The sequence below is a fragment of the Neolamprologus multifasciatus genome, chromosome 6 (genome assembly GCF_963576455.1).
Source record: "Neolamprologus multifasciatus chromosome 6, fNeoMul1.2, whole genome shotgun sequence".
NCBI classification, from domain to species: domain Eukaryota; kingdom Metazoa; phylum Chordata; class Actinopteri; order Cichliformes; family Cichlidae; genus Neolamprologus; species Neolamprologus multifasciatus.
In genome coordinates, this window is record NC_140444.1 from 1,749,543 (window position 1) to 1,777,200 (window position 27,658).

General features: G+C 46.0%; 1 protein-coding gene and 1 long non-coding RNA gene across 4 annotated transcripts in view; both read right to left on the reverse strand.

Annotated features, from left to right (window-relative positions):
• The window catches only part of neurl1aa (neuralized E3 ubiquitin protein ligase 1Aa), an 81,259-nt gene that overhangs the window by 3,432 nt on the left and 50,169 nt on the right, over positions 1-27,658 (reverse strand). For all 3 annotated transcript variants that reach the window (XM_085162040.1, XM_085162041.1, XM_085162042.1), the window contains exons 4-5: positions 13,197-13,925; positions 1,639-1,788 (exon numbers count right to left, since the gene is read on the reverse strand). In XM_085162040.1, coding sequence (XP_085018166.1) covers positions 1,639-1,788; positions 13,197-13,925 — 879 coding nt within the window. The remainder of the gene's footprint in view (positions 1-1,638; positions 1,789-13,196; positions 13,926-27,658) is intronic.
• LOC146516118 (uncharacterized) lies at positions 9,273-13,190 on the reverse strand. The gene is made up of 2 exons (XR_014874442.1): positions 11,173-13,190; positions 9,273-11,141 (listed from the first exon to the last, which is right to left on the reverse strand). It is a non-coding gene; the product is annotated as an uncharacterized LOC146516118 (long non-coding RNA).

Below are 27,658 nucleotides of genomic sequence, written 5' to 3' on the forward strand. Positions count from 1 at the left end.
CTTCCTACTGTCGCCAAAGCAATTGCTCACAGGCGGTCGTATGATTGTTGGCTCACAATATGAACCGATAATCGAACTGATTAACCCTTTAAGACCTACCATAGAACCAAGTCTGCCAGAGCTTATATTATATGTTTACATGCTGTGGAGCCATTTTTGGGAGCATTTCAAGTTGCTATACATCAATACAACCATTACAGCCTAAATTTTAATAATATGTCTGCATTAAGTGCATAGAAATTACATAAATTGCAAAAAAGTGCAATAAACTACAAAAAAATTGAAAATGTTTTTGTTTTTTAACATATATTTCTAGTTAGAGAAATTTAAGAGGCTTATCCCTCAAAACTGTAAATACAAAAAAGTTGCACAAAATAGTTTCCCACCACAGGAAATTTATTTTGAGTGTCTCCATAGTTTTATTTTTGAAATACACCAATTTTTATATACTGCAGGAAAAACGAAAATAAATATTATGATGCAAATTTGCAAAAAAGCAGCATGTGCATCAAAATAAACTATTTCCAGCAGTGCAATATGAGTCCTAAGCATCCCAGAAACAACACAGAAAGTCATAAAGTCAAAGATAACTTTTAAAAACACCAGTATAGGCTCATGAGGCCCTGATGGTAAAAAACTACATTTCCGCGAAAATGAAAATGAAACCACTTCGGTTTCGGGCAGGTCATGGCGGACATGCCAAAGTTCGCGCTGACGTCTAATTCAACGTAGGAAGTGTTATGAACAGCTGATCGGATCAGCAAAGCGTGTTTCTGGAATATTATGTTTTTGTTCCTGCAAGTGCTTTTTATGCAGTTTTTGCAAAGCTATATGTGGAAGGAAACCGTGACCGAGGACAAGCTGATGGCATAAGATGTAAGTACAACTCCTCCGGTTTCATATGCAAAAAAAATTATTGCGCTAGCTCACGTGGTTGCAGAGCTACCGGGATTTAAAAATAGTTATGCAAAACAGAGCGTGCTGCTCTGACCGGCTTTAAAGGGTTAATGGGGTGAAACTGAGAGAAGCTGCTGGTTATGTTGGGATTAGCAGTTAGAGACGCGTTTGTTCAAGTCTACGATGAACTTTGCAGTTCTGTCTTTATGCCAGACTCATTCACTGCTGTGTGTGGCTTTACTTTAGTTAGTGCTTTAACCTCCTGGCTTTTGACCTTAACTTCCAAAAAGTTTGCACTCGCTGAATTTTGGTTGATCTAAGATTTATGGATCACAGAGGCTAAATTGTTGTCTCAAAATCCTCCCCAGTGGTGTGCCAGTCACCACTTCCTAAAGATGCTCTACATAAAAACCTTTGCAGCTTCTGACTTTGAGTATGAAGCTAAAAGATTTTTAAAAACGACCCCCCCCCCCCCCCCCCCCCCCCCCCCCCCGTGGGTACAGGAACACACTGCATCTGTCCCATTTACATAAACAGAGTTACGTGACATAAGAACACGTGCCGAAAACATTTGCCTACTTCCAGCTGCAGCAGCAGCAGCAGCATGAAGTGCTGGCCATTGTTCCAAACTACTGCAGGATGACATCTGCTCACTACCCTATAATGGCTTCCCCAGAGTCCCCTGAGGGGTGATTGATTGTCTACTTCTACAGTTGCAGTTTCCTGTCTGGGTATACGTACCCCCTGCTGAGCTGCAGTAAGCGGCTGAGCACAGACCTCCGTTCAGGACTGGATCAGAGATGCCACTTCCCAGAGCGCTGGGGGTGTGCGGAGAGGAGGAGGGTGAGCTGGGATTCGACGTGGCCCGCGGATCCCCGAGATGCGTGGAGCCTGGTCGGAGAAAATACAGCCAGGGTGTTGGATGAGTGACTTTAGCAGCCAGTTACAGCAAAAACACTAGAATTTGTCTTTTCAACACGATGCTGCTGTCTGACACCAGCAGTGATGTAAACACAGGAAGAAAAAGCAGCCCAGACGTCAGAAAGACTGGATTAGTTCACTGCACATCAAATAACTCAAAACAAAAGCAGATTTTTGCACCAGAGATAAAAGAACTACATCAAATTATCTTCTCATGCACGACCGCGCTTCATTTCTACCTTTCTGTGTTTTGCTTTTGTTTCATCTTCATCTACAGGAGTGCAGACAATGAGAGCAGGATGAGCTTCTTTCCCACTAAACGGGCAGCGCTCGAACGCACAGAGAGACGACTCCAATTTGCATTTTAAAAGTACAAACATATTCATCGTCGAAGAAAAGAGACGCTCCGTCGTTTCCTCTTGAGAAAATGAGTTCTGAAAAAATAGCAGGCATCTTCCTGTATCTGCATCCTGGCTGAAGGAAACAAGTGGAAATTCCTGGTGCAAGGTTAGGGAACACATTTCGGAATGCCGGTGACTCACGGATGGACAGATGAGGTGCTTGAAGTTGTGCTACATGTTCCAGTAAAATCTGTGTGGACGCCTCCTACATCCACAGAAAATCCAGACACCGGCCTGTCTCTTTAAACTGATTTTAGCTCCTTATTTTGGCTCTTTAGACGTTACTTTCATTCAAAAAAGAGCACAGGTGATGCTAGCAGCTAGCTAAGGAGTCCGGACTCCAGCCTCTTACATCCACAGAAAATCCAGACACCGGCCTGTCTCTTTAAACTGATTTTAGCTCCTTATTTTGGCTGTTTAGACGTTACTTTCATTCAAAAAAGAGCACAGGTGATGCTAGCAGCTAGCTAAGGAGTCCGGACTCCAGCCTCTTACATCCACAGAAAATCCAGACACCGGCCTGTCTCTTTAAACTGATTTTAGCTCCTTATTTTGGCTGTTTAGACGTTACTTTCATTCAAAAAAGAGCACAGGTGATGCTAGCAGCTAGCTAAGGAGACCGGACTGCAGCCTCTTACATCCACAGAAAATCCAGACACCGGCCTGTCTCTTTAAACTGATTTTAGCTCCTTATTTTGGCTGTTTAGACGTTACTTTCATTCAAAAAAGAGCACAGGTGATGCTAGCAGCTAGCTAAGGAGACCAGACTCCAGCCTCTTACATCCACAGAAAATCCAGACACCGGCCTGTCTCTTTAAACTGATTTTAGCTCCTTATTTTGGCTGTTTAGACGTTACTTTCATTCAAAAAAGAGCACATGTGATGCTAGCAGCTAGCTAAGGAGACCGGACTGCAGCCTCTTAGCCACATCAGCCCGATGGTCTGATCGTTATTTTACTCTGCAGTAAATTCAGTGCATTCATAAATATTCACAGGACTTCACTCTTTCCACGTTACTGCATTTTCCCAAAATTACAGCCTCAGGTGAGCATCATGCTATGAGCTAGGCTAACCAATTTTTGGGCGGCTTCATTGTAGAACCTCTCAACTCCATCAGGTTGGATGTTGAGCATCTCTGCGCAGCTGTTTTTAGATCCCTGCACAGATATTCAGTCGGGTACAAGTCTGGGCAAATTAAGGGTTGTTCGTCAAGGTCGTAGCATGCCTGAAGCAGGTTACCATCAAGGATGTCTCTGCATTCGTCTTTCCTTTGCGCCCGACTGCCGTCCCAGCTACTGAGAAACATTCCCACAGCATGATGCTGCCACCGCCATGCTTCACTTTAGGGACGGCATTGGCCTGGTCATAAGTGGTGCTTCGTTTCCTGATGCTTGGCATTCAGGATAAAGATAATAGAACTGAAAACGGACCAAAAGTTTGGAATGATTCATCCACAACTCAAGGTTAGTCATTAATATGTTGCTGTATGGTTTGCATTACTTTCTTGATGCTGAGCTCAACGTCCAAACTGAGATCTGAGTCGATCTGATTCCTTTCTGAGTGCACTGGGAGTTTTTTAATAACTTAAACTAATAAAAAGTTGGAGAGACCCGAGAACGACCACTGAAACACTTTTGGGGTCTTTGGGCATCTGTTCAAAAACAAGACAAAGCACCGCAGCGCTGTTTCCTTGGACAGGAAACAGAGTCATTTGTCACTGAAGAGAATTCATGTGGGTTCCTTTGTCGTTTAAAATAACTAATAGTGCAGCGTCACAAGAAATGCAATGACACTAAAGAGTGCAAATTATGATGCAAATGAGTAATCGCCCTCAAAGAATTCCCATCAAATGCTTTGCTGCTTCAACGTAAATGCAGATTACTTTAATGACCTCGTCTGAAGCTTACTGTCAGAATATAGCATGCTAACAACCGCATCACAAATCAGCTGCTGTGTGCAAAGATATGTAACTACAGCGTTTCAGCACGTCTTTGTTTTAAGCATCACTCCACTGCAGTGAGTCTCACGGTTCACGGTGTTCTCCTGGACAGCAGACAGAAAAAAGTGAAACCAGAGTCATCTGTTGTGGCACCGTCAGCGCTGAGCAAACATCACGATGACAGCCCGCCACTAACGCACGTCCCAGCGGGCATCGCTCTGCTGCCATCTGCACCGGCGGCCTGATCAATCCAACCGATGCCCCGACACGCCGTCACACGCAGACCTACTTCACTTTGGAGCCAATCATCAGAATGTCGCCCCCAACAACCAGCTGTTTATGTACAATCATTTTAGCGTTTTTAATGAAGCCGTGCTAAATTTAACCTTCATAGAAAGAATATTTTACGAGTTACAAGAAAAGATTTTTAGCTCAAATATGAGATGTGTCCTCCTGAAACCCGTTTGATATGTTTGATCTTCTTGCAGCCGTGGTTCCTTCTGCATCAGGTAGAAGGAATGACTGTGCTGCACGTGTCTGCAGGACGATCTGTCTGAGGTGACTTTGGCAGGGTTGGGTTTACACAAGGACTCTCTTCTGTTTGCATAGCAGCCGTTGCCCCGGTGCCCTGTGGAATTTGCATGAGTGTTTTTGTACTGTATGTACAGTGCATACTGTAGCAGACCATATTTAGCAGCTTGAGTGAACACATTTGTTTCTAAGGGGAGGCCTCGGGCAGTGGTCACACTCCTCATCTTAGCAGAATGCTCGATTCGTGTACAGGCTCAACACAAAAGCTGCACAAGACATTGTGCAGATTCCTCCTTCACTCTTCTGGGACCAAAAACTGCAGTTCCTAAACTTTGCCACTGGAGGCTCCAGCAGTGAGTTAAACTATCCAACTGTGCAGCAGAAATAAAGACATTTACAGCCTGAGACACTCGTCCACTCCTTTTTTTTGTTAAATGACAAATGTAGTGAGTGTAGGGAGCGGTGGACAGCCCGATCACCTGCAGGGAGCATGCGCCACCAGATGGAGGCAGTGTTCAAATATGTGGTACAGCTGAGCTGAGCCTCTGCTAGAAACCAAGAGCTGAAAACAGTGAAAGTGTCCCCTGCAGCCACCTGCAGAGCTCTCCGTAGCGTATTTATTGAGATTTAGTGCTTCTTCCGTTCCTGGTGAACTTTGTTTGTCACTACGTTTTCCAGCCGTTTCACCTGTGTGTATTCGAGCTACCCACTATCAGATATTTGGAGGTTTGCACAGGATGTTTGCATAGATTGAAAAGCACCCTGTGCAGGCTAATACGCATGTAAACACAACCATGGTGCCATAAAACAAGCGTTAGGAGCCTGACTGTTAGCATGGGTGGATGTTGCTGAGCCGGCACTATTCAGCGCCATCTGAGTCACTTCTATTCTTTAAAAAACAAAACAATTGGTGACAGCCCAGTGCCAAACTGGGTGACCTCGAGGTAGCAATGTTCATCTGTCTTTAGTCAGTGGGACAAATCTTTATTAAAGGCTTCTTCTTTAAAAATGCAGGTCAAGCCTTCCTGCTGCTCCATGGGCTGTTATACTCATCTAAGCTGTTTATGGTGGTTATACTGGGTCCAACATGGGGGAGAAGGTTATGCATGTTATGATGAAATCATTTTAAGAAGCATGAGACGTGCACGCACGCAGCAGGGCGCTGTTTGACCTTCACATGAACAGGATGAGCAGCTATAACGTACTGGAATGTAAAATGTGTCCAGACCTCAGAATCAAACCCTCACGCCGCTCAGGTGCTCCTGCACTCATCACGTTCTTCATCGGATTATTTGATCACCCTGCGGCACGAGCGGTTCCTCTGCGGGGCCGAATCCTCCCTCTCTCCCTGTTAATCCCTCTGGCAGGCGGGCAACTCCCACCCAGGGTAGCTGAGGCAGGATCTGCGGTGCCCAGCCCTGATCCTGCATGCTCGCCGCTAGATTAAAGCGTCCGGCGCGAACAGCTGCGAGAGGCGGGCCGGCTTTCTGTGGCCACGTCTCTGCTGCCGTCTACATCCAATCAATCAACCGTCCGTCTTTAGCTCATATCGGAGCATCTGCGGACAGATCCCCTCGCTGTCAAAGCACGGGAGGCACGCAGGGCGTGCGAGGGGAGGGATGAGGCCTGCAGAGGAGGGCGAATGTTTAGGGCTTAAGTTCCCTCTGAAGGGAGGGAACGAGTTAAAATCTGCAGGCATGTTTATAGACAGAAAAAAGCAATCAAGAGAAAGAGCGGAGCAGAGAGAAACAGTTTACACGAACGTTTCCTCTGCTAAACGCTGTCCTCACAGAGCACTTCAAAATGGGTGGGCCTTCATTTAATTGCAGAGGAGCTCTTGTTCTGAGGTGCTATCGAGAGAAATGCTCACTTAGGCTCAGATGGTTTTTAGTGTTTGGATCAGATGAGAGGAGAGCAGCTCCGTAGATACCAGTTTAAGGTCACGGCTTAACCCGCTGCATGAAATGTTAATAGTCTCTTTCTATCTGTGGTGGAGATATTATCTTAAGAGACAAAGGAGCTCTTTAGGAGGGACGACACAGTCGTACATCCTGCAGTTGTTTATCTCCACATCAAGCACAGAGTGGAGTGTGTGAGCAGCCATGCATATATATGAATGCATGTATCTGTGTGCATGATTAGATGCAGGTCTAAAATAAATCTTAGAAAACACTCCAGGTATTAAAGATGGTCATTAGGAGCAGCTCGGTTTGGAGTTTGAATTTCTCTGCAAAAGTTCTGTCAGAGCAGCACGAATGAATAATAAAAACAAAGAACATTAGGAACAAATGTGAGACGCCGAGGTGTGAAGAACGGCCGCTGCCGTTTTCCAGGAGTGTGAAATAAATCAAATCTTGTTAAAAGTCTGTCCGCCTCCCTCTCATAGCTCCATCTTATCGCTGAAATCTCTGTAAACACAATCTTCAGACTGTCCAGCTGTCAAAATCCAGAGGAGCTGACAGAAATGTTCATCTTAAGTATGCATGTGCATTCTCAGTGAACGTGCTTTACAGGGAGGATTCGAGTCTAACGGGCTGCTTAACCTTTGGCTGATGGGTAATCGTACCTGCAGCCTGAGGAGAGTCTGAGGCCACTGCAGGAAACTCCTCTGCACGGTTTCCTTTAAAGAACATTTATATTTCAAGTCTCTATGTTAATAAACACAAACAAATGAGTATTTATCTATAACATAAAGAGCATATCACTCTTTCTGTGTTAGTGTCACACTCTGCCCACTTTAAAAAGTGAGGAGAAGAAGCGACAAAGATCTGAAAGTAAGGGAAGGAGCAGCTGGGCCGACAGAAGACGAGAAGAGGAGGAGAAGGGGAGCGTGGCAGCTGCGAGGATGTGGGCGGTGAGACGCTTCAGTTGAGCGCGAGCGCGTTGACATTTTAATGGAATCTATAATACATGCGAAGTGGGTCACTGGATGGGTGTCCCATTTCCACGCCACGAGGCACAAGGTCCCCTCGCCGCCCGTCTCAGCTGTCAGCTGCTCAAGTTTTCAGCTCTTTTTTGTGGAAACACACTAATAAGTGATTGGACAGAAAAATACTGAGTATCAAGTCAACCTGATGGTGTGTCTTTGCAAACCCAGACGGTTAAGTAGAGAGTAAAGCACCAACATGGAAGTCGGTCATTGCTCAGTGAACTGCTTTGATTTAGTGTTTAATGTCTCGACAGGCATTTCTCTCCCTGTCAGCCCTCGATTCAGAGCAAAACCACATTTTTCTCACCGGAAAATGACAAACACGGGGTTTTCAAAATCAGCTGCACGGCTAAATCATCCAAGTAGCTTTTGCAAAACATGAGGAAACCAGATAAGGTAGCGTCAGTTTCTGCGTGCAGGTAAAGTTCTCTGACGTCAACAATGTTAAACGCTAGCATGGATCAAAATAATGTTGAGACTGATTAAGATGAATTTGTGATAACCATTTTCTCGTCTATTAGTTGGAACCGAAACAGCGCCTGACTGCGGGTAATAGGTTTTTCCGTGACTCTGCACATAAGCGTTTATATCTAATTACATCACAGCTGTGGTCATTAAACAGAACTCGTGTTTATTTCATGACACTTCAACCGTGAAATAATAATTCGGTCAGATGTTCGTGTTCAGTCAAAACAGGATGAAGATTCTGGAACAATCTGGAAATACTAATGTGGACGTAAATTGTTCTAACACAACAATCATGTTTGTGTGTGCACACATTCGAGACTCATTTTCTCCCATCAGCCCAACCCTGAGCCTGGTTCTGCCCAAGGTTTCTTCCTGTTAAAAGGGAGTTTTTTTGTCCCACTGTCACCAACTGCTTGCTCATGAGGCGGTGGTCTGATTGTGGGGTTTTCTCTGTCTTTCTATATGGTCTTTACCTTTCAATATAAAAGACCTAGAGGTGACTGTTGCTGTGAATTGGCCATATAAATAAAATTGAATTGAATTTGAGCCTGTGAGCCTGACAAAATTGACTTAACTTTGTTTTAATTCAGCATTCCAAGATTGTGTCTCAGTGCTGGCAACTAGCATGTCGACACTAGCATACTTGTGTAGTGCATAAATTTCAATAGTAAAAAAATATTTGCTACCGTACACCATTTAGACAACTATAACACACTGCATGTGCCCAGACTTGACACTTTGGTTCTCAAAATAGCAAGCTGGAGTGAAGGCACATTATTAAAGACCACTAGCAGGACTATAAGCAAATGTTTCATCAATTAGCTCACTGATTCATGCACATTTGCACAAATATACCTTTGGCAGAATTCTGACATAGATTTAGCCACGTCACAAAACGTGTGCTAGCTAAACTGCTAGCTAGCAAATGTGCACATTTAAAATCCTTGCGGATGACTCAGCCTTTGGTCAACGCATGAGCAGAGGTTGAATCATTAAGTGGCTCACTGATTCATGCACATTTGCACAAATATACCTTTGATAGAATAAAGATTTCTGACATAGATTTAGCCATGTCAGGAAACATGAGCTAGCTAAACTGCTAGATAGCACTCGTGCATGATTTAAAATCCTTGCGGATGACTCAGCCTCTGGTCAACGCATGAGCAGAGGTTGAATCATTAAGTGGCTCACTGATTCATGCACATTTGCACACATATACCTTTGGCAGAATTCGGATATTGATTTAGCCACGTCATGAAACGTGTGCTAGCTAAACTGCTAGCTAGTGAATGTGCACAATTTAAAATCCTTGCGGATGACTCAGCCTCTGGTCAACGCATGAGCAGAGGTTGAATCATTAAGTGGCTCACTGCTTCATGCACATTTGCAAATATACCTTTGATAGAATAAAGATTTTTGACATAGATTTAGCCATGTCAGGAAACATGAGCTAGCTAAACTGCTAGCTAGAACACGTGCATGATTTAAAATCCTCGAGCATGATTCAACCTCTGTTCAACGCACGAGGAACCGTGAGGAAAAGTGTGCATTCAAGACGATGAGAATGTGCACTGTGGGCTTCTGTGAATAGCGCTGAACGTACACAGCCTCGTTTCTAAGGAAATTCCACAGAGCACCTTTAAATATCAAGACTGATATGGAAATCTTCTGACAAAGAGAGACACACACTGATGCACATATACAGTTAAACACGGCGTTCTTCAAACTGTAATGAGAAACTTTTAAAAGCCTCCTGTCGTTAAGGCTAACAGAACTGATTCAGTATTGATTTCATCCTCGGTGTCATTACCCTGTCTGAGCTCTCTCAGCTCACCTCACATATACTCGTGTGCCTGTTTGACTACAGCTGTCACTTTCACAAAAGGTCCTTTACTTCACGCTTTGTTTGAAGCGACGACTGTTTGATCCCGCCGTCCCGAAGACGAGGAGCCCGCTGGGACACGTCTCTCCCTCTAGCAGGCGTGGTTTGAATTCAGCTTAAACTGAGAGCTAAATTGCTCTCCAGTAAACACAGAGCAATAAATCAGGCCGTTACAACTTTGAGATAAGAAGCATTTCCTAATTCAAAGCAGCTGGAAAGTAAAGATGATTCGCACCTCGGCGGGACTTCTGAGATGGGCCTCGATAAGGAGATGCGCCTTGGACCGCTTTCATTGTTCTGAGCTTCCTGTTTAGATGCGCTGCCAAGGCTTTCCGTTTTCAGTAAACGATTACTGGAAGTCCACACAGACCAACCAGATGGCCTGCAGACAGTCGTAGTCAAAAAGTAATTTAACAGTGAAATCGGTGACCTCCTGGTGTAATAAGAGCCGATACAAATGAGACATTTAGATGCGTTTGGAACGAAAAACAAGAGCCTAACAGCCAATCAGCTGGAAGGAAAGAGCTTCACTGAAGCTCACTGTGATTCGTATCGACGTAGCGGTCACCGCTACTCTGGGTCAGGCTAACAGAGGCCAACATTAGCGAACATACAGAACTGAGATTTCAAAGAGGCTTTTGATGACGAGCTGGTTAAAGTGCAGGTTATTCCCCTCTAACTTCTTTTAACCTCGGCTTCCTCTTCCGCTGCTGGTGAAGAAAAGCAGCAGGTATTTATAGATGCTCTTCCTCCACACAAACACCCGTGACACCTCTGAAAGGTCATAGCTGTTTAGGCTGCTACGCCTCTTAACCGCTGCATTAATAGCAGACGGCGTTCACACACACACACCTTTAGGACAGGCAGCATATGTTTGGCAGGGCAAAGTGAAGTGGACACACTTTCCTGTCATTATCAAACCATAAACAAACCTCTGGTGCCCTGACGCACAGGCGAAGCGTCCGGCCTGCTGAGACCTCACGTCGTCTCGGTCACACCGAAGCCTCTCGTGGCCACTTTTCCACCTTTGCTTGCCCTCTTCCTGTTTTTCATCTCCTCTGAGAGTCTACTCCTCTCGCTAATCCTATGACTGTGTTTAGACTCTTCCTGCTTTATGGGACGTCTGCTGTAAATATTGTGACAAACAAGAGTAATAGAGCGCTCTCGCTAACTCTTGACCCTCTGGTGAATAAAGAGTCATGACCGTGACTGAGAAGTTGTTTTCCTCAGCCGCCAAACTGTCAGAGCGTTCAACACTTAACACAAATAGATTTGGACCCCAGGGAGGAAGTGGGGAGCCCAGACAAATTAAGATCAATGCATTGATCTGTAAGTTCTTGACCTGCGGACACATCGCTGAGCTAAAGGGATGGCTATTCTCATCATCAATTACTCTTCCACAGAGAATAGGTGCTCGTTGCTCCACATACAGGAGGCGGAGCACTTGTGACACTTGCAGATATGTCTTAAAATAATAAATTAAAAAATAAAAACTGACCGATTGGCACCAGGGCCACCACTAGGGGGGACTGTGGGGTGCCTCGCCACATTTGGACATCCTGACGTATAACGGAGGAATAAATCTCGGAGCGTTGTAACTTTTTCTTTTGTTGTGTTGCACGTCTGTTGTGTTGCTAAAATCTGGCCTGTTCTCATCTCCTCATTAACAACACTGCCCCCCTGTTAAATAATAAAAACTCAAAGAAACTCCAAAGAGAACATGGTGAGATCATTAGGAGTGTACACGTCCTAAATACACGTGCTCTTGATGCTGCGTTCATAATGTATTAGCTTCGTTTTAAAGCGTTCTGCTACGGGCGCCAGTAGGAAAATGAAATCCAGACCAGAAAATCCACTTTCACTGCAGATTAGTTTGAAGTGTTATCAGACACAAAAACACATTTGTAATCCTGTGAAACGAGATTTTACGACGTCGGGAAGTTAAAGTACCAACAATCAGCCGAACCTCTCATTTGGCAGAGGAAACGCAGACAGCAGCTTCCATATATTTGACTGATTCCTACACCGAAGGTTGATTCGTGTTCAGTGTTCGACTGCTCTGCTGCCAGCACACCTTTCACTGATGTTGTTTAAAGGTGCACGGTGTTGTTTTTTGGGACAGGTGATCAGAGAGATTACCTGTTAGTGCTCTGTGACGTAGTTTTTTACTGACTCTGACTCTCTGGGGCGATCGTGGCTCAAGAGTTGGGAGTTCGTCTTGTAATTGGAAGGTTGCTGGTTCGAGCCCCGGCTTGGACAGTCTCAGTCGTTGTGTCCTTGGGCGAGACACTTCACCCGTTGCCTACTGGTGGTGGTCAGAGGGCCCGGTGGCGCCAGTGTCCGGCAGCCTCGCTGCTTGTGAGTGCGCCCCAGGGTGGCTGTGGCTACAATGTAGCTGCCATCACCAGTGTGTGAATGACTGGATATGTAAAGTGCTTTGGGGTCCTTAGGGACTAGTAAAGCGCTATATAAATACAGGCCATTTACCATTCTGTTTCCTGTCACAGCAAACACACATGTTAGAGGGTCTGAAAAAAACAAAGGACCAGCTTGGTCACCTTTTTCAGATGCAGGGACCAGTGTTGTGAAGCAGTCCTTATGCAAGACCGGAACTGAGGAGCCTTTCTGAGAGTTCTGGACCCTCTTAAATACTTTCTGAGAATATTATTTGCCTTGTGGGGAAGCAGCAGCTAGAAACACGAGGGAACACGTGAGGTGGGCTTCAGTACAAAGCAACTCACAGATGTGCTGCAAATGTAGGCAGCTGAAGTCTCGCTAACTGGATGTGTAGAGGGATAATCAGCTGAGCCATCAGCTGATGTGGGACCGTGGCTGAGCTTGATTTCTACACCTGAACAAATGCTCTGTTCAATGAAACCAGGACAGGGACCGACAGCAAACCTGCGTGATAAATAATTCAGCTTTACTTTGATCAGGAGAGGGTGGAGACAATATCTGGGGAACAAGACTCGGAGAACAGCCCGAGGCGCTCAAACCTGGGCCTCTGCCTCTTTCAGTGAAAGTGGTCACAAGCCGGGTGGCAACTAAAGGCTCACAGTTCAGCTGTTTAGTCCTTTGGAGAAGTCCAATAATATCTGTTCTAATGGAGCAGTTTGTTCCTCTGATGTGTGACTTTCATTTGCTTTATATTGTAAGATAAAGACCTGCAATCACACAAAATGCCAGGGGCCTAAAAGTAGTTTAACCTTTGTTATTATGATAACCTACCCAGAATCCTCAGCTGTGTCACTGCACCGTGCAAGCCGAAGAACATCCACAGCGGGCGGGAGTTGTCCACGCACACCTGCATGCCCACGTTGGCGCCGTTGTGGCTGAGGATGACCTCCCCCTCCTGGTTGACCAAGAAGCCCAGGATGTCACTGCTCTGTAGAGGCGTCGGCACGCGGCACACCGCCCAGAACTCCTTCCTGTCCACCAGGGCCTCGGGGTTGTAGGGTAAGTCGCTGGGGCGCAGCACCGCCGGGTCGCAGGACGTCACGCCGTAAGACAGAGAGCCCGAGCGCGCCGGGCTCGACTTGGTGACTTTGATGAACACGGTCTCGCCGATGCGCAGCGGCCGGTTCGTGAAGACCAGCGTGCGCTCTTCGCGCGCGTGCTCGGATCGCGCCACCGTCTGCTCGTCCAGCGTCTTAATGTGGGCGCCGCGCAGCTGGTGGAAGTGGAGGTCGCTCTCCAGGGTGGACGGCAGGAGGGAGGACTGCTGGGAGTTGAGGGAGTTCTGCGGGATGGGGCAGCTGGAGGAGGAGGAGGTGGAGGCCAGGTGGAGGGTGTGGCGGTGGGAGCGGCTGTGGGCTGGGCCACCGTCCTCCTGCTGCAGGTTGAGGTCGCACAGGCTGACGGACAGGCGCGAGTCGTCCGCTTCGCGCCGCAGAGAGGAGGAGCGCACCGTGGTGAAGGAGCGTGGACGCAGGCAGTCTGCAGGAACAATCTCGCTGTCTGGAAGAGGAGGAGGAGAGGACAGCGGTTTAAATCAGCACTGCTGAGTTTTGCTCTGATTAGCAATTTTGCTAAAGTCTGCGGGAATGAAGTTTGCAGCTCACCAAGTCTGAACAGCACTAAGAAGGGCTGAATATGCAGCTGGTCTGACAACATGATAACGATAAAAAAAGAGCAATTTCATTTCACTAGCATGAGCTGCATGCAGCGCGAGGTAGGTGTAATTACTCGATGCTGAGGCAGAGTGTCGGGAAGTGTGTTTAAAGGAATTAAAAACAGTAGTGGGTCGCGCCTGCATCTGCACAGGTGTACAATGCAAGGAGGCTGTGTGTGTGTGTGCCTGTCAGTCAGCATGTTTACATATCTATGTGGGGACCAAAATCCCCCCCCAAAATTTTTAAGGCTCAAAATGTGGTTTTATTGTCAGGGTTACGGTTGGGTTATGGTTGGGTTATGGTTGGGTTATGGTTGGGTTATGGTTGGGTTACGGTTGGGTTATGGTTAGGGGTTATGTCAATGAGATGTCCTCACTAAGATATGAAAACAAGTGTGTGTGTGTTGGGGTGTGTGCATTCCTTGCACTCCATAGTACAGTATCACTCCACAGACTATTAATATATACCAATACATGTCTTTAATAGCAGGAGTAGTGGCCACATACAGACAAACGCACACCTCTGATAAACTCTCAGGTTGCTTCCCATCCTATGCGCCGACTCGGCTGCTTAAAATAACATCCTTAACGTGCCCTCCCTCTCTCTCCCTCCCACCTCGCCCCTCCTGGCCTGGTGGTAGGGGTAAAATTAGCCCAACACGCTGACAGCGCCCAGCTCCTCAAGCTCACAGTGAGGCTGGGCCACTTGGGTTTGTGTGAGATGTATTTGCAGAGCTGAACGCCAAACGAGACAAAAGAAAATGACCTCCTGTTCCTCTTAGATGATACTCAGAGACCCTCAGTCAAAACAAGAGGCACACACTTATTAAAACAGTGGGCTGGGGAGGTGGAGGAGGTCCATGGATGAGAAACAGCCACCGACGGTCTCTGGAGAGTCTCGAGTCCTGGTCAGCTCTATCTGTTCAGGACCTGAGAGCTCCGACTTCAGATAAACCTCTTAGCCCCAATTACCAGGGCCGCAGGACGGGCTGCTAACTGTGAGCTGCAGCGGGGAAAACAGAACAGCCAAGCTTCTTATGATCCCACAGCTGACAGGGACACAAGCCAAAAAGGAGACAGAGGCAGGACAGTCCCATTGACAGGGCCGAAGCAGGAAGCCTCCATCATCAGGAGTAAATTTGAGATTAGCTTCAAATCGTGGAATTAATTTAACTGATTGAATCAGGTTTCAGATTTACAACTGTTTATGCAGAAGCGTAACACCGGCAGTTAAAAACAGTCTAAGGTAGCGTGATGGGATGAGACTCAACATGCAGTCAAGGATAGAAACTGTCTTTATGTCCTTTACGTCCTACAGCGTGAAAGTGCCAGCACAAAACCTGTCTTTCAGTCTCAAAGCTGGTCTCATCCTTGTCCTCCACTTTACTGGAATTTTGTCCCAATAAAAATGGAAACTGGATGTAAACAAGTCTAAAAAGCAGATCCATCCTTCAGGTTGAGCCGGCCCAGTGCACATGGAAGATGGACCAGTTGGCTTTTCCAACTGGAAACTGGAGCATTGAGGTTACCCTCCAAAGTCTCGCTCCATTTGAAGGTCTATTTCATTCTAAATGTTAAAAACATCAGATTCATAACTGAGAGCAGAGATCAGAAAAGCGTTTAATGAGGTCATGAATGAAGTAAGAGATCATTTTCATGCCTCCACACCCAGAAAACCTGCCCTCTGCTGACAGGGTGAAATCATCGCATTGGCTCCTCTGTTTCATACAGCCGATGCTGCTGGAGTGAACCGACTCATCCCCATCAGTCACTGACCTTTAAACTGTACAGCTGCTGGCACAGATGAGATTTTCAGATCAGTTTTCAGGTCAGCGACCAAGATTCAGGCGTCATTGCATACTCTGGTGTGGATATTGCTCAAATAAAAAGGTGGAAGCAGAATTCGTCCGTCTTCTAGCTCCTTTGACTTTCATTTGAATCTGTTGTTTTGGATAATCACTGACACATTCCAGAGTATTCCTCATTCCCTGATCCAAGCTCCACCATCACACCTTAATAAAACGATCACCTGAGAGGATAACTCACTCATTTACAGAGACGCTGACTGGCATCAAATATCCGTCTGTGACATGTTGGAGTGAAGTGGAGATGACAGCAGTCTGCTCAGCGCTCCATCCTCTGAGAGTTACACGTCAGATTTCCTGCATCGTCGCTGAAATGCCGTCTGATGAGATCTCGTGCACCGTAAAGCCGAGACCGTCGTGTCAGTCGTCAATTAAAGCTAGCTGCTAACCCAGACCGTGACGCCCTGTGATTAATGTTTAATGGGACTAAGGCCTTGTAATTGTGCTAATTGATTTCGCAGCGAGGGATAAAACGGAGAGGACGGTGCCTTTGGTGCACGGGGCGACTCCCAAAGACTGCTAATCAACCATTAAACACCTCTGCTCAGAAGCGTGCAGCAGTTTCCCCAGAGTCCCCGAGGCTAGCTGTAGATGACTAGCTTGAATGTCATCTACTTTCTCAGCTATCCCACACTGATGGACTCTCGGCCTCCATGAAAAGCAGGGCTTAGAGGAGATTCTGGCCTGACGACGTATGGATGTTGGGTTTTAATTGAACAGCTCAATCAGCCACGTAGTCCATTTCTGGATTTTATGCAGTTTCCTCGGAGCTTCATTTGCTGAAGGGAGACCTTTAATGAAGCAACGACTCCTTGATGAAGCCTTACATTTCACTCACTGATGATGAGGGAAAGCCTCTCCTTTTAGGCATGCCGCCCGCTCGCTCTGACTCAGTGGGGGATGTGAATGACATCACCAAACCAAATTGCGTGCCTCTTGCAGTTATCTGCTGCCCATCGTGCCGTCGCAAATTGGATTACGATGGGACGGACTTTGTTGCAAGACTTCCGGGACTGGAGCTGATGATGGCATCCCTCGAGGGAGGATAAGAGCGAGAGGAGCAAAGGAGGGGGTGGTGGTGCCCGTGACGGTGCTGGATTTGTGTAGAAAGGAATTGATGGAGGCTTCCATCATCTCCCTCTCTCACACCTTCAGTGTCGCGCTGATGCAAATGCAGAATGTGTGAACATAAACCCATATATATGGGAAATTGATTTCTCTTCTGTGAAGCTCCTCTCAAGGTTTATGTTCCCTTTTACTTCCCCTTCCTCCCTCACTTTTCAAAGAGCAGTCATTTCAAACTCGTACCAGATTGTGCACAGTGTATTCTTCTCTCTGCTTTTTTATTCATCAAAGGCCGGCGAGACGGAGCCACGCCGTACCGCATGTGCTCCTAATGCTCGTTGTTAGCTTGGGAGGACAGAGAGCTCTGAAAGGACTGCAGAACATTTACTGTGTGTGTGTGTGTGTGTGTGTGTGTGTGTGTGTGTGTGTGTGTGTGTGTGTGTGTGTGTGTGTGTGTGTGTGTGTGTGTGTGTGTGTGTGTGTGTGTGTGTGTGTGTGTGTGTGTGTGTGTGTGCGCACCCAGCATGCATTTGTGTGCCCGTGTCCGTTTGCGACCTCACCAGCTGCTGCCCGCTAATCATGGTGCACCTGCGTTTTTAGTCGATACAGGCCTTTTGTCCTATTGGTCCCTTTCAAAGCCGCCACTCGCAGATGCTCTCTCCTATTGGCCGAGGCCACATTTTCTTCACTTTGCATTAAACACTGTGTATTTGTGTGAGTGTGTGTCTCTCTAACACTGCAGCTGCTGACTGGGAGCCTGGAGGAGCTGGAGAAATGAAGCAGAATCACCTGATCCTTCACTTCTGAGTGAGCTGCAAACCAAACGTAGCACCTGTTGGGCTGATCAGACAGGAATCGGCGGGGTGGGCGGGTCAGCGGAGAATGGCAGCGTGCCCGTTTTGGCCCGCGCAGGCTAGCGCCGTAAATGTTTTTAATTAGCGAATAGCCACAAAGCAGGTTAGCTAATGCTGCGCATGGGGAGGCGGATAGAGGGAGAGGCTGGCTTAGCGGCTTTGCTAGCCTGAGCAGAAGGAACGTGCCAGGGGTTTGAGCCAGCGTTGGAGAGAGGGTGTGGGGGGCTGGAGGTGGATTTACTCTCTCTCACGCACACAGTCTATCTCACAGGGCTTATCTTTATCCACAGTCTGTGGAGGGTTTCATCTGATGTCAGCAGAGATGGAGAGACTGAGAGGGAGAACTCGGAAAGACAATGAAAAGAAGGATCCTGAAGAGATTTGAAAGCGAGAGAAGAGGACTCGGGGAGGGTGTCTGTAGATGTGAAGGGAACCGTCCAGCTGGGATCAGCTAAGAGGGCTGGACGGTATAGCTGGATATCCGGGAAGCTTTTGTTATGAATAGATAAAGCGGAGTGAGGGAGACAACACAGAAAGAGGCAGCGTGGAGCTCGGCAGTGACCGACCTGGGGATTAAAACAACGCAGACTGACTGGCCAAGCGAGAGAGGGAGCAGGATATAACACAAGAGCAAGAGAGGGACAGTAGAAGGGAGGGATGGAGTCAGAGGGGTCTTTGTGCTAGATGTTTGGGAGTTCTTTATTCCCTGGCACTGGCCCAATCCCCAATCGGGCTGGGAGGCTTTGAACCCGGGGCTTTTCGAAAGAGCAGCATGGTCTCAGGGCAACACATGGCCATAACAAAGAGCCGGGCAAAATGCCCGGTAAGTCACAAAAGCCCTGTCCCTTAGGTCATCGGCAGAATTCAGCATGTGCCGCCGTGTCTCTGCCAATCGGCATGCCAAGACCTCGGCGCTAATAACCTCCATCATAAGGTTCTTATAATAAAGCCCCCCAGTTTTATTCCCGTGCTCGCACACGGAGAAAGGCTAATTATTACTGCGAGGAGACCGACAGCCCCTCCACAAACATCCAGCACTCTCCTCGCACACATATAGAGGAGAGTGCATTCATCACTGTTGGAAAATGAACCATCTAATGTGAAAGGTGCTTCTTTCAGACGACTCACTGGATTCGTGCATAGCTCGGCTTACTTTTAGCGTCTTTCAGCTAATGTTTAGACTCACAACTCGTTCACACGTCGTTTCCAGCCACACAAAACATAAATGTCTGTCGGGGTCACTTCCTCTATGAGTTTAAAGGTTTACTTTATGCTTCTTGTATTCTGTGAAACCTGACGAGGTCCACAGCTCTTAAAATTTACAGGTTGTCTATTTTTAGACCTGTTTTTTTTTTATTGGTGCATTTCCTTCTTTTGGCATGTTTAAAAATCTGACACTTTAAATCAGCTGACAGTCCGGGCTCTGTCTAAATGCTGGGACATATTTGTCCTTTGAGTTTTTCCACTTCGTCCTAAATTTGTTCACATCCATTCTGAGAGGAAACTCGGGTTCCTGTTGTCGGCTAGTTTGTAGTGTTCTCTTTCCTTTTAAAATGCATATTTAAAAATGTTTAAGGTTCATTTTCAGTCGCTATTATTTTTGGATTGTATTTCAACTTACTGTCATTTTTACTCTCCATTTAGATTCAGGCACCCAAACTGTTTGGTCAGGGCTTAAAACACCCTTTCACAGACCAAATACACAAATCCTACTTTTAAATATAGATTATTCCGACTCATTTTATTACAATGACAACATTAAAGGAAATGTAGGAATCTCTAAACACGGAAAACAAAACGAGAAACATCAGCACTCAGATACACAGTCTGTGAAAAAAACTGACTTATATCAGTTATTTTACTAATTAACTAAATGGTAAATATATGGAAAAGCAGTAGCAAAGAAAAGATATCACTGACAACACCTGTGACACCGATGAAGTCAGTGAACTTAAATGGAGACAAATTTGACATAACAGTGTGAAAACTATCCAAGCGATCCTAGTTTACCTCACAGGGTTACCGTTCAAGCATTAAAGCTAGGGATGCACCGATACCGATACTGGTATCGGGTATCGGGTATCGGGGCCGATACTGTAAAATGTGTGTGTACTCATACTCGTAAAAGTTAACCGATACCATGAACCGATACTAACTTATTTCATTAATCAGAGGGTGGCTTGTCATTTGTGTTGTAGTTTTTTAGATTGGCCACTAGGGGGCTAAACAGACACAGGGTTAGACGAGTCCGACTGGCAGCTCCAGATAAAAAAGAGAAACTGGAGGCTGCTGTAGCTAGGCTAAACAAAATGTCAGCAGTGTGGAACAGCCAACTTTAACTCAGGTTTTGGAAAAGCGATAAAAAATGTCAAGAGAAAATCCACGGACAGTTAAAATAACAGAGGCTCGACTCATTTTATTTCTCTGGATGACCAGCCAATGCCAGTCGTGGAAAACATAGGATTCTTCTCAGCATACTCGAGCTGCGATATGAAATTCCCAACCACCCACACATCAGGGAGATAATGATGCCAAAACTTTCTAAAGAGGTAAAGACAAGCAGTGCGTGCGCGATGTCAGTCCTCGGTTTAACGGCACAGTGGACTGATGATACACATGCAGATGGGGAGTTCGTCAATGCCAAATACGTTTATACAAATACGTAATATTTCATTATTTTGTTTGTTTGTTTACAATATGGACACTCTGCAACAATTTAAAAGTTTATTTTATTCTCAAACCTAATTTGTATTTATTTTATTCCAAACAGAAGTGATTATTTATTATTCTGAAAGCTCGAGACAGTGCCAATAGTTCAGTGATATTTTGTTAAATTACAATGTGGAGACTCTGCAATAATTTAACAGAAGTGCTTATTTTTCACTTGAAATTTTTTTGTGGTCATTTTTATTAAGATTTTATTTTTTATCGGCAGAGAATAAAATAAAACCTGTCTTCCAATTCATTGCATTTGTGTGTGTGTGGTAGAAGTATCGGTTTTTGTACTCTGTATTGGCAAGTACTCAGATCCAAGTATCGGTATCGTATCGGTTTGAAAAAATTGGTATCGTTGCATCCCTAATTAAAGCCTCCTCTGGGGGTCGTCACAGGGTTTAAACTCCTGTTTACTGTTGGAAATCGTGCTTTTCAAACCAAACCTGGAGGTGAAAGAGAAGCTAAACAGCAGCTGCAGGAAAAGGAAGTGGGGGAGTGGAGGTGGGCTCCAAGGTGGCTTGCAGATGTGCCGTAACTGCTTAAACGGTACACCCACTGTGAGATGTGTGGAAGAGTGAGCCGAGCCCAAACTAACACTACGCTCGATTAAGATACCGATTCCCCAAAAGACTCTGAGACCCTGACAGCGTCTCCACTGAGCATCGTGATCTGAACTCTGTTTCTCTTTGGTCCGATTTTACCAGAGTCGAGAAGAATCAGTCGACATGAATCTCGATGAGTCACCGCTACTTTACCCCTGTTAAAAGTTATCCGCTGGCCCGCTCAGCGCTTATAGAGAGCTCGACTCAGCCAAAGCACGCTCATTTAAAACGAATCGTAAACGCCAAATCATACAATTTCTGTTTACTCTTCGTAGCCTTTGAACTCTCTCACCAACAGCCATCATGAATTACACGCAGCTCGGTTTAGCCAAGAAACACAGCGTTGCTAAATTTGCTTTGCTTGGTGTCTTGATGTCTTGACAACACTGAACCCACTACATTTCCTAAATAAGAAGAGAAAAAAGGGGAAAAAGAGCAGATTTACACCATCTTTTCTGCTTTGTGTATTTTTATTGGAGGGCCTGTGTGAAGCGTCAGGATTTGTAAGTGCCGCTATTAACTGGGAGGCTGAGTCCTGCCAAGTCAAACACCAGCGCCAGTCAAGTGCTCGCAGCAATCAAATCATCATTTCACTGAAAGCAGTCGGTTCCTCCCAGAAGTAGGGGAACCCGGGCCGGAGAACTCAAACACAGCTAATAGACTTCTGTCACTCCAGAAGTTGGCGGAGTTCCTGCGTCGGTGCCGGAGTACAGTACGGAGGCAGACAGAGGAGATCGGACTGTCACTGTGTCCGAAAGAAAAGATAACAGCAGAGTGTTTATTATTCTCTGAACACACTTTTGGACTTTAATAATTAGGATTTGTCACATCTCATCACGTGGCGTTCTCATCTTGTCATTCGATATATAGAACTCTGTGTGTGTGTGTGTGTGTGTGTGTGTGTGTGTGTGTGTGTGTATGTGTGTGTGTGTGGCTTTGGCAAAAGAAACCAGACTGTCTTCTTCTCTATTCTTTATTAGGGGTGGGGGAAAAAATCGATACTGTGTAGCATGGTGATATTTTGTTTGCTAATAATGTATGGATACAGGGACAGCAGAAATTGATACTTTGTTACAAAAAGGTTTTTGTGCTCTGACTTCAGAGCATGTTGATCCTTTTTCTGAGCAAGAATCCTGACATTCCTTCACTGTCCAAATGTGTTTAACTTGTTTATGGCAGCAATAAACATGACAGTTTACTTATTTTAATTTAAGACATGTTTTATTTTAATTAAGTTTAAAACTTTTTTATTTAATGTAAAATTATATTTTGTTTTAATTTACTTTCAAATTCTTCAGTTGCTGAAGGGGCTGCATAGTTTTCATAAACTGCATAGTTCAGAATAGCTATAATTGTACCAGATGGTTGATTCAGTTAAGTTGGACTAGACTGTAATACAAACCGTTCAGTTTGTCAACAATAAAACTGAAATGAGAGAAAGACTGAGTGTGAGACTTTGATATTAGAGAAAATGATGATTGATAAAGTTTACCTTTATGTACAGAATCTGAATATCGCAAAATATTTTAAAAATTGCAATAATATCGTATCGTGGGATGTTTGGTGATTCCCACCTCTATTCTTTATAGACTCACTCGGTTTACCAGGTTTTGTCACAGATACCAAAAGTTTCTTGGGTCCAACGAACAGGAACTCACTGCTGTTGGACCAACAGGTGTTGTTGATTCTTCCCACTGTGACAAATGGTAAATGGCCTGTATTTATATAGCGCCTTTCTAGTCCCTAAGGACCCCAAAGCGCTTTACATATCCAGTCATCCACCCATTCACACACTGGTGATGGCAGCTACATTGTAGCCACAGCCACCCTGGGGTGCACTGACAGAGGCGAGGCTGCCGGACACTGGCGCCATCGGGCCCTCTGACCACCACCAGTAGGCAACGGGTGAAGTGTCTTGCCCAAGGACACAACGACCGAGACTGTCCAAGCCGGGGCTCGAACCGGCAACCTTCCGATTACAAGACGAACTCCCAACTCTTGAGCCACGATCGGCCCTATAATACCCCACTTCACAAACAGACCCTCATGCAAAGCCAAGAATCTAGCCCCGCTTTCATAAACTTCTTCTAGGGACCAAATTCTAAGAAGACGACCAGGACGAGGAGCAGGGAGGTTTCTGGTAAAAGAGTTTCCAAAGAAAAACAAGAAATATTCTTCTACTGCTGAATGACAGCCAGTTAATGAAACATTAGAGATGTGATGGCACAGGGTAATGTTGTCAGATGATATCATTAGAGCAATGCAATAGAGCAAAAACAGCAGAGATCACAACACGAGATATCTGAAAAGTGGTGAAAGCTGTTTTTAGCCCACTGATATCAAATAGACTGAAACACTAAAACTACCAGCATGTTCATTACACAAGTTTGCAGGGAAACTCTTTAATGTCACATTCTCAGAAGTCTTGAGTAAAGTTGATGACAGCGTCTGAAGTTTGAGTTGTGCAGTGACTAATCAGATGTCGGACGTCAGTGTTAAACGCTGCCAGACGCGAGCTGCATTTTATTTTGACAGCTTCAAAGAAAAAAGACAAATATTGTGCCTTATCACCATTCCCAACATTTTTAACATCACCTGCTTTCAGCTGCTCTTCCACCTGCTTTCCAAAGCAAACCTGCAGCAAAGCTCCCCGCGAGCACATGAGCGATGCCGCTTCTATCAGAGACGGTATCGCTCACTTTAGCCTCACCGAGGCTGTCATGTTGCGAACGGTTCAGAACGGGACGACCCCGCCTCGCACGCCGACACGCTGTCAGAGATAAGCTAGCTCTGACACATCTTGTGAAAGACGTAAACAAAGAGCCGCTCCTGCTGCGCCTTCATCCGTCAACGCTTCACACATTGTTTTACTCTCGCTGCACTTCTTTACACCTCGTGCACATCTGTCATCTTTGTATAAAAGCACGCTCTGCGATCTCTGCGGAGTCGTCCTGCAGAATAACACGAGGTTACGTAAGCGAGAGGAGCGTGCAGTTTCCAGCACGCCACTGCACCACGTTTCATGGTTTAGAGTTTAAAATCAGCGCCACCTTCACAACTGCAGGTGTTTTGAGTGACAGCAAGTGTTTTTGCTTCCTGTTGGCTCAGTGGGACCTCATTCTCCGGTCCAAAGCTACCATGCAATTCAATCCATCACTTGAGGAAAGCTGAAAACACTGCAGATATCAGAGGCTCTTTGGAGAGTAACTACAGCTTTCCTCCATTCCTCTCTTCCATGTTTTGTATGAACTAAATTAACTGCTGTGCTTCTTTGGGGTGACAGCTAGATTGGCCAACACCTACTCTGAGTCAGCCCGGTCGAGAGGTGTTAGCGGCCTCGAGGCTTTGCAATCAGACTCGTCCTTCAGGGAAGTCCCACAGAGGGCCCGTCTTGATTAAAGCTCCACAGTGACTGACTCATACAATCTGAGTCCTGCTGGCTTCACAACAGCTGGAATTACTCAGATACTCAACCTCCTTCCCGATGTCAAGTCAAGTCCTGCTGTGTGTGTGCGCGTACGTACGAGAGTGACGGCTAACCCTAGGAACCGGGACATCGGTGTGTATTAAACTGCCTTTGTGGCTCGTTGGATTTCAAGCCCGTGGGGACGGCTTCGGTCTGCCCAAAAGATTATCCTGGCAAACCTCCACAATATTGTGTTTGCCCCGTTCGAGGCCAGGTGCAGTCAATCACTCGCTACCCCAGGCTTTAAGTGGAGAAGTAACTATATCTGACACCTTTCTGCAGCAGAAGCCTAAAATACAGAGATGTTTGTATGCCGCGAAGGCTCCAAACTGCAAAGCAGACTGACGTGAAAAGAAATCACGTGTATAACAAAGCTGCGTGTGCGTGCACGTAGTGGAGTCGCCATCATTTTTATGGCCCAGCTTCATGGAAGGTGACAGGTGAAAATCTTAAAATTGCTCTTGTGGAGGTGTGAAAGCACTAAATCGGCCCCCGGACTCTTCGTGTGTGGTGTCTCCCTCGTGGTGATTACTGCGGCGCAGACTATCGCATGACACGGTTCCCATTTCAATCGTTCTACATCAAAGTCATCCTAAATGTCACCTGAGGTCATCCTCCGATCCTGAGCCGACCTCAGAACAGCCTCGAGGTGGTGAACAAACGACAACTCACAGCCCACCGAGGGTGCTCGACACACTGGCCTGGACGTGTGGTGGTGATGACCTCGTTTAATGTGAAAACGATCGCTTTTAATAAATTAAATAATTAAAGCAACACTTTCATCAGAGCATCAAGCTATTGATCTGGTATTTTATGAAGTAGCAGCACCGGCTGTTAATCAGTTTGAGCTGAAGTTCAGTCAGGTTCCCAACAACGACACAGGAGGATTTTCCAGGTGGATTTCATGGGCACTTCTCCCCTTCTCATCTTTCCTGGCTCTCTTATCACTAGTTTTGCATTTGCCTCGAGTCCATGTGGTGATACCAGGACCCTACAGCTCCTCCGGGATGGCACATCAGCAGTAGAGTCTCAGGAGCGTGGAGACAGGCCCTTAACCTATCAGCAGGACCAGCATCTGCTCCTTTGTGCAAAGAGGAACATTATGAGCACTGCCAGAGCTACAAAATGACCTCCAGCAGGCCGCTGGTGTGATGGCTCTGACCACATGATCAGAAAAAGACTTCACGAAGGCGGCCGAGGGGCCGAAGTTCTCTCGTGGACGCTGTGTTCAACACCTGGCATCCTGAATGGTCATTTACGATAAAATACCAGATTTGGCAGCCCTGTGCTTTTCACAGGTGAGAGCAGGCTCACCCTAAGAACATGTGACCGACGGGAAAGCGTCTGCATAAGCCTGCCTGTAACATCATTCAGCATGCCCACGGTCTGTGGAGGCATACAATGTTAACCTACGGGCAGGGACGACATTTTTAGACTGCAGGGGGCCCTGGGTTTCTCTCGGTGCTCCACAATGCGCAGCCCCACGTGACGAGAGTATGCAGGCAGCTCCTGGAGGATGAAGGAACTGACACCATTGACTGATCCTCACGCATGCCTGACCTAAATCCAACAGAACTCCTCTGGGACATTACGTTTCAGTCCATCCATCACCACCAGGTAGCACCTCAGACTGTCCAAGAGCCAGTGATGCCCTGGAGCAGATCTGGGATACTGTCCCAGATCCCTGATGATGTCATGCATGCATGTAACCACTTATTAAGTTTGTCTTTATTTACAGAAACAGAGCAGCTAATATTAATTGTCTGTGGGCCGTAAGAATGGCAGGTGAGAGCTGCAGAGCAACAACCTGGGAGCACCTGAGACAAGACCAGCCTTGCACTTGCTTTACCATTAGTCACAATAAAGCAAAGCACCTGCCTAAGGTAAGAGTTCAATAAAGGAAACAAGCCCTCCAAATATGAACTGACAGTCAGTAAATGCATCAGAGTCATTAAATAAACTGGGTGCCAGTAACTGTGCAGCGTAATGAAACAGCTGGAAGAAGAAGCATGTAAAGTGCTATGAAGGTGATTTGGCGAGATACTGGAGGCGTTTAAATTCCTATCACTGTCCCCACTGAGTGAACACACGACCACAGGCTGCTGTACGTTATGAAACTGTTGCACTGCGTAAACAAGCTGTACGGTTAATCCACCGCAGAATTTTAATTCATTCTTTATGTAGCGAGGATTATAGTATTTCTCAAGCAGGCACAGTGAATAATCTCACTCAGTGCTGTTAGAGACGGACGTGGAGAGAAAATGAATGTTATTGATCTGAGAGGGGACTTCGTTACAACTGTGAACGTCACAAATTAAAATAAAAAGGGGCTTAAAGATAAAATGTACACAACTGCCAGACCAAATTCATCCAAGACAGCGATTGGAGCGGCGAGTACTACAGCTACTGTAGCTGCTCTCAGATGTGGCCTGTGCAGTGAAAGCGCACAGAAACGTGATGCACAGAGCTGACACAATTGGCCTTTCACTATCACAAAGATGGTGTCTGGTCTGGGTGATGTATTTCTCTCTCTCAGCCTTTGGTAGTGCCCCCCCCTCTGAACAGGCCCCCGTTTATGAGGGCAGATGTCAGTCTGTAGGCCCCCTGAGAGTCACTCTGTAGGCAGCCCTGCGCATGGCCTGACAGTAAAAAGACAGTAAGGATGACTTAAGCAGAAGGCTTAAGGGGAGAGGACCAGTTTCTGATTAAAATGCTTGAAGCAGTGTCTTCGAGGGTCAGAAAGATGTTCGACAGAGAGTTTAATCACCCTAAAGCTTCGGGTGCTAAACTCAGCTTGTGGACTTGTGCATTTGATGTGCATGAACCATTTTTTGAATGTTCCTTTAAAATGAAACGACCATTAATAACCTTTTTTCCTCCCTGCAAACACCGACTGAGTAGGAAAAATGTTGCAAATGGCAACGAGACTTTGAATTATGAACTCTAACTGTGACTTACAGCATTTATGGATTCCCCTCATGCTCGGGACACTAAACATCCGCCAGCCTGGAG